This window comes from Lathamus discolor, chromosome 3, assembly GCF_037157495.1.
Source record: "Lathamus discolor isolate bLatDis1 chromosome 3, bLatDis1.hap1, whole genome shotgun sequence".
In the NCBI taxonomy this organism is placed as follows: Eukaryota; Metazoa; Chordata; class Aves; order Psittaciformes; family Psittacidae; genus Lathamus; species Lathamus discolor.
Genome location: NC_088886.1, coordinates 145,322,340 through 145,330,026, shown reverse-complemented (window position 1 = coordinate 145,330,026; position 7,687 = coordinate 145,322,340). Strand labels below are relative to the sequence as shown.

Here is a 7,687-nt window from a genome sequence, read left to right as displayed (position 1 = left end):
CCGGAGGCCGCAACGGGCCGGGCCGCGCTGAGGGGACCGCGGCGCAACGGGCAGGGCCGGGCCGGGCGGAGGAAGGGCCCTGCCCGGGGTATGCGCTGGGAGCGGCGGGGAACCGGGCCGGCGGCAGCGGGAAGGGAGCGGGGAGAAGGAGAGCAGTAGTGTGGGTGCCGCGGGGGACATGGAGCCGCAGGTAGGGCTGCGTGGGGAGGGGGGGACGTGAGGACCGGTGGATGCCACCGTGTGCCGGGAGCGCTGGAGGAAGGACCACGCTGAGCCCCTGACAGGTGTCTCACCACACGTAAGTGCCCTTAACGCAGCAACTTGAAGACTTAAGAGACTTTGTGCTTGTTATTGCTGCTGCTGTGATCTTCGGAGATGATGTTGGCAGAGCAAGCCCAGAAGTGGTTCCCAACTCACGTGCAAGTTACGGTCCTTCAAGCCAAAGGTCTGAAGCCAAAAGGTAAAAATGGCAGCAACGATGCCTACACCATCATACAGCTGGGCAAGGAGAAGTACTCCACCTCGGTGGCTGAGAAGACCCTGGATCCCGTATGGAAGGAGGAGGCCTCCTTCGAGCTCCCTGGATTACTCATGCAGGAGAATCCAGAAAAATACATCCTGTACCTGATTGTCATGCACAGGTCGCTGGTGGGGCTGGACAAGTTTTTGGGACAGGTGTCCATCAGTCTGAATGATATATTTGAAGACAAACAAAGACGGAAAACAGAGTAAGTGATGGTTGGGTTTTTTTCATTATAATTGGTATTCCTTGTACACTTGGGGAGAATGGGAAATAGTAGCCATACATGGCAGCGTACTTTGAAATGAAATTGGGATGTTTCTCTCTTCTATGGGGTGTTCAAAGCCCCTAAAGTTATGTTATGTTATATACAGTTATGCCGTTGTGGCCTCACCTCTTCTAGGGAGTTTACTGTAATCACAGTGGTTGCCCTGCACAGGGAAGAACTGCCAATAACATTAACATTTTTTGACAGTTCTGTGTGTGACGTGAACTCATTACAGTCTGTTTTTCGAAAGGTTTTGCTTCGTTTTGCTTAGGGCCATATCCCCAATCAACTGCTGCCTCAGTTTGAGCCATGTACAAGACTTAGACTCTCTCGAAGCCTGATTTCATACTCTTTAAAAATGTTTTTCTTCATTTGCTGCTACCAAATGTCTTTAAATATTCTATATTTATGTTTTAGTGATCAGTGAACCGTGACTTAATGATGGCTTACCCCAGCAGCACAGTGCTTGAGCCTCATTAGTCGTAGGCCACAATCCTGCCGGCTGTTCTGTACTGCAGGCCTCAACAGAGAAGGCTGAAGGGAAATTTGTGCTGTTGCAGTTGCTTCCATCATTGCCTACATAAGCCTTTGTCAAATAAAATTGCTGTTTGCCAGCAAATTCTGACACTGGAATGCAAAAAAAGGAAAAAAATCACCACCATAAGCATCACAGCAGTTTATTAATAAGCATCACAGCAGGTTATTAGGTTGAACTGTAAACATGTCTAAAACATAACTGACTCTCTGGGTTTTGCAACTAAATGAGTAAAATTGCTATAATTTCTTGTTAAGACATGGTTGCAGAAAGATGTCTGGTACCAGTGTAATTTATCCTTCAATGTGTATGGGAATAAACTGTCGGTGTAAAGGTATTGCAGGCATGCCTGTGACTGTGTGATTTGTGTTTGTTTTAGCTGTGCTTATCCCACAGAAGCAGTCCAAGAGCCTCATGGAGAACTGCAAGCTAGCAATGTGTAGGCAGTGACGTATGAGCATGGGCGCATCTTTTTGCAGCGGTTAAAACTACCTATCCCAGGTGCCTTTCCTCCTCTAGTGTCTCTTAGGTAGAGTAGAAAGGCCCAAATCCCAGCTGTTAATTAAAGTCTTGTATTTCTTCTGTTAGTGATGGTGGATCTATAGTGAGATGCTGGACTTTGATTGAAACATGAATAAACTGACGGATTGTCTGTCACTGATTGTGGTGGGGAGGCCTGAGCCTCCAGCAGTCTTGAGCAGCTGGAGATGGGTGAAACAGCATCACCAGCCAGGTCTTGTTGGTCAGGCAACAGTTTCTGCAGAAACCATCTCAAAACCTGGTCCTGCATATGTGTGGTGGCAGAGTTTGAAGCAGCAATAAGGACAAGTCAAAGCTGTCTTTGCCCTGGTGTCGGGTTTTATTTTGTTGACTAAATTCTTAGCAAAGCAATATGTTCACTAACCATATAATAGGAAAGAACGTGTCTGTGCAGAATCTCTTGTGGGTTCATGAGCTAAAGTATTATACTTTTTAATTGCTTATCTTTTTAAGGACAAACCAGTTACGTTTATGCAATACATGGTGAATGCCTGTAGCCTTAGGGTCTGAATTTCTATTTACACTTGATTCAAGAAGTTTCAGTGCTCTTCAGACATGCATCTTAAATATTCCTTAATCATCAGTTGTAATTATCTTACCAGTCAGTAGGCAGCTGCCTTAGTTTAAACACCTACAGAAAAAAAAAAAAGTGAATGAATGAAGCTGGAGGAAAATATGTAAATTATTCATGTATTACTGTGAGTAACAAAATCTCTTTTCTCTTTGAGGAACCATATGCATAAATGTTAGCAAAAGTAGTATTGGAGTCTTACGAAAATACTGCGAAAACCTGAGAGTTGGGTAATTAACATAGTCCTGGTGCTAGTTAAATAAACAGGCATATCTCTTCAGTATTTTTATATGAAATGGCACTTCATATAAAAGCTTTGTGGGGGTTCTTTATTTTTTCATTTCTTTCTCTGAAGTGCAAGAGGAGATCACGCTATGTGAACGTGCACTGCGCTTTGCCTGCGAGCTGCGTTGCGGAGGATGGAGCCTACGGGGAAGTTCTTACAAACAGCCTAAGTCCTGTTTTCAGAAGTTATTGAGCATTTCAGATTGCAGATCTTCTTAAAAGTGGATGGGTGTTAGGCTTCTAAAGCCGAACAGCCGTACTTGTAAAAGTCTTCTGTAAGTGCCAAAGTGAGGCTAGGCGGTTAGTGGGATTTTTGCAGCACATACTGACTTAAGTATTAATACCGACTCAAATTCTTGTGAGATGGGAGCCTGTGAAAGACCACTTTTCCTGCCTGGGTCTTCAGGTGCTTGGAAACCTGGAAAATCTCCTTTTAGAAACTCTCTTTTGAAAAAAATAATTCATAGTCCTTATCTGTTTAGATGTTTTGGAAAAGGTCTCCTGGTTGTCTATGTGTTTGTCTTCATGCAACATGGGTGTGTGCTCTTGCTGTCTCCTTTAAGCATTAGCTGGAGATGCGGATGTGATATTTGTCTGTGCATGTGGGAGGAGGGCAAACTTTCAAGCATAGATTTGCAAATGCGATCTCAAACAAAACGCTTTTCCTTTTGTACCTTTTATTCAATCATTTTTGATACAAAATATTTCTAGTCCTAGTCTAGTGTTCCCAGTAAAATCAGGGTAATATATTTGGACCCGAAGACCTAGCCGTGACTGTGGTGTGGGAACTGAGACACACAGTGCCTTTCAAGACTAAGTCCAATGTCTTTGTTACCAAAGCATTCTGATGGTTGAAAGCTATATTCATTGTTTCAGAAACACTAATCTGTTTTATTAAGCAATGTTTTTACTTTCAAATATGTTCAACAGGCTTGTGGTGTTATTAAATCCAGAGTTATTTTCTTATGTTGATGTAACCTTAACATTTCTTGCTTTGTTTGGGGATGAATGAGATCCAGTTATTTGATGAAGTGTCTATTGGTAATATTTCTACTTTTTAATATATTTAATAGCTTCCTCTTTCCAACACAGCTGTACATATGGTGCTGTAAGAGACAGGCTCAAGAGTCACCAGGGTATTGCAAAAAAGATATTTAATATTCTGCACAATGCTGAACCCTGTCAGCAATTCCCTAGTGCTTTTTTAGTGAGGAGGTATGAGAAGTGAAGCCTACCAGCTGATTTTGAATTCCTAGGAAGACTGTGGGCTGTGAGACATTCAGCTCTTTGTATATATAGATATATATTATTTAATATTTTAGAAATTAAAAGGAATTTAAAAATTCACTGCAGCTTCAGAAACATTTTGTTAGGCAAAAGTAATCCTTATTTTCTGTGCAGCTTATGTAGATCCTCACATCTTAAGAAAAGTACTTCGCAGTAAAGTTTTCAGGAAGAGGCCTCGTGATAAGGATTTGCATGTCTTGTGTTCTGTTAAACTTGCTCCATCACAAGACTTTGTGAAACAAAGCAGTGTATTTACTATAATTTGATAGTGAAGTTTTTGTACTCACCATCCCTCAATGTCCTTTCTCTTTTGAAACTGATGATTTTTTTAATTTTTTAAAGTGAAAATTCCTGGAGTGGCTCAATCCAGATGTGGCTCAGATGGTCCCTTACTAGGTCTCTTCCAGAGACTTCAGCCAACGCATTTGCAGGATCCTATTTCATTTTCTTTCCATCTTGGTGCAAAAATGTCCATCACACTGTATTAGCCTTATAGATTTGTGTCTCTTCATCTCTGCTGTAGTTGGAAATAGACGGGCTCTTTTTACTTCTGCTCTTTTCTCAAGTTGAAAAGTAGGCTCCAGATGTTGAGAGATTTTACTGATTTTTTTTTAACAGTTCAAAAAGCTTGGGCGATACTGCTTTATTATCTGAGATTTCTGACATGGTTTTAATATTTTACAGGAAAATCGTGCAGGGTTTTTTAATTCATCCTGAGAAATACATGAACTTTTTTTTTTTTTGTCTGCTGTTGCAGAATAAATATAGCTCTTTTGCTCTTGCAGGTTTGATGCAAATGATGATCAGTGACTGTGTTGTATATATGTAGTTTTGTAATAATTTTAATTCAGTTTTTCGTAGTTGCCTTAATATTGCTGATGATCTGACAATGCATAACATCAAAACAAATTTATGAATTATCCTAGAATAAAAAATACCCATTTATTGATATGTCTTAATTTCCTTGAGTATCTTTCGGTAGTTTTTCTTAATGAAAGTGCGTAGGCTATTTTTTTTTCTCCTGTGTGCTAAATAAACAGCAATAGAAGAACAAATCTCCATTAACTTTTCCTATGATGTTACTTAATTTCCCCAGCATTTGCTTCATCGTTGTTGTTTTCTAATTCCACCCTATTTATTGCCCATTGCATTATTAGCTTTCCTGGAAAGCTACTTTTATTGTATGTTTAGCTGATTTAAGATGCAACACTTGCATGAAATGTTACAAATGTGAGGAAGGCAGGCCATGGTAGAGTTGTTACTTCTTACAGAAACTTTGTTGGGGGAGACATCCTTTATTTGTGGCTTAGTTCCCCTTCTCCATGTTTTCTATAAAGCCTGAGCAACACTCCCCTTCCCCAGCAGTGCTGTAAAAAATACTTATTTGAGCACATTACAGTGAAGGAATCTTGGCCTTATCTAGGATACTTCTCTGCTTACATTGATCATATAAATAGTCAAAGCCAGCTTCTGAGCAAACAGACAAACAAACAGAATTAATGGTTGACGATGATCAATACCCCTGTCTTTTAAGCACTTACTCTTTACTGCTGCTGAGCTTCCTGGAACATATGAGAATTAATGTGAATTCCTTATTGGCACCCTCCCTCGTGGGCACGGACAGATCCCCCTTCGACTGCCTCTGCTCTGTCCGCTCATCTGTAGCAGCATAAAGCAACGTGTGGCTTCAAATACAACTTCAATTATGAACAAGCAAACAACTAGTAAGTAGTATGTCGTGGGCTCAGTGCTTGTTAGTGAATAGTGCCTTTAAAAAAAAATAACTGTACAAAACATAAGACTTTATTATTGACTAATTTTAAGTCTTTAGTTTAAACCAGAAAAACGTATTGTAGGTGATAAAATTCAATGCTAATGGAAATGGAAGGCTGTGAAAGAAATTATCAAAATGCTGGGGTTAAAGTAAGAGAAAAAAAATCATTCTGCTCTAGTCAAAAGTGGGAACAGTGGTAACTGAGAAGTTTGCTAAAGGCATAGAAATAATGAGCAGTGTGGAGGATCCGTATGTATTTGTGCTGTTGCTTTCTTGGTCCCACTCAGTAAATTTGAAAACAAGTGAAAGAAAGTAGTGAGGAACAGAAGACAAAGAGGCTTGGGCAGGGAACAGAAAGTCGCTCCCAGTTGTAGCTTTATAGGATTATAGCTGTATTTCCAAATTATCTAGTAATATTCCCAACATTTACATTTTGACAACAAATGCAAGCACATCCTCTGAATAAGTCATAATTCTGAGTCAGAGTCTGAGTGCCATCTGGACTGAGATACTTCTCCGTTTTCTGTACACACATGCTTGCACACAAACTCAACTGAAATAACTGGCCTTAATTCTCATACTTTCGGTTATTTTGTTTCTATAATAAAAGTATTCACACATAGTCTTTAGCCAAAATAATAAGTAAACTAAGATTACTTTAATTACTTCGATTCCAGTTGATGTTAGCTCACCCCTTAGTGAGGGTGGTATGATATGTGTCAGTTCCCATATGTTTTTTTGGTGTCACAATGTCACTCTGTAGTATTTATTTTTAAACTCTTCTTTGTACCTCTCATTTCAGTTGGCTTCCAGAAAGTAATAGTATTCATCTTGGTGAATGTCATCACTTATTTTAATAAAGAATCTATTTTCTTCTTCATTTCCCCTCATACACGATGTTAGTCTGTGCTCAGCCCCTTGCCATAATTTTCCTCCTTACTGACTGGTTGGGACAGTCTGTTGGTGGGGTGTTTGAATGATTTATAGAAAACGTACTTATGTATTTTTTCACAGTGCATTTGCTGTTAATGAAAATGTTAATTCTGGGCTTTGGATGTTGTTTTTTATCCATTAGCTGTGCACATGTAAAGTTAGTGGGATTTCGTGAAGCAAGTTTCTTCGGTGTATCTAGCTTGAATATAGAAACCTAAAATGATGGAATACTTCTTTCCTATGACACCTGATGTGCAGGTTCTCTCGTTGGGATTTTGATGGTCATTTATAGGGGTGATTTTAGAAGTAGCTGCTAGTGTAAAAAATTGTCCTTCTCACTGCATAGCATATTAGGATGCTGATTGTACCTGTAAAATCAAGGTTAGAAGCCTCGTGGATGCTGTGATGATATTGTGGCTTTTTGCAGAATTCCTTAGGCAATATGTGAATTAAAATCAGGATTTTACAAACATTTTGGGGTTGAAACTAATGATTTCAGCAAAGTAAAATTAGATAAGCTCTGTAGGTATTTACTGGTAGAGTCAGAGTGGGGTATTTGAGAAGCAGCAAAATGAGTGGTAAAAATTCCTTCAATACTTTCCATCTTCAGTACTGGCAAGAAGACAGAGTTAGAAGGACATTTGTCATGCCCAGGTGGAATGTGCAGGCCAGAAAACTTCTAATTCCTGTTGAAATTGGTAGACAAGTATACCAGCGGTTTTGGAGGCTGTTAAAAGTTTTAAGTACATAATTAAAATGTAATTAAAATCTCATAGTGGTTTTTCTTACCCATACTGTCACTATTTTTCTTACCCATACTGTCAGTCTATCCTGCTCACTGTTACATAGTGAGCAGAATAGGTTGAGTGATGCTTTTTCAAAGAAGAGAGAGGGCTAGGACTTGGAACTCTCACATTGCATGGCAGATTTGGAGGATAAGAGACATCAACATCAGTTTCTTTCTATTACAAGTG

General features: G+C 39.8%; 1 protein-coding gene across 1 annotated transcript in view; it reads left to right on the top strand.

Moving 5' to 3' along the window:
- Positions 1-141: 141 nt before the first annotated feature.
- RAB11FIP2 (RAB11 family interacting protein 2) overlaps positions 142-7,687 on the top strand; it is a 33,632-nt gene continuing 26,086 nt past the window's right edge. The window contains exon 1 of the mRNA XM_065672361.1: positions 142-728. Coding sequence (XP_065528433.1) covers positions 376-728 — 353 coding nt within the window. The 5' untranslated portion in view covers positions 142-375. The remainder of the gene's footprint in view (positions 729-7,687) is intronic.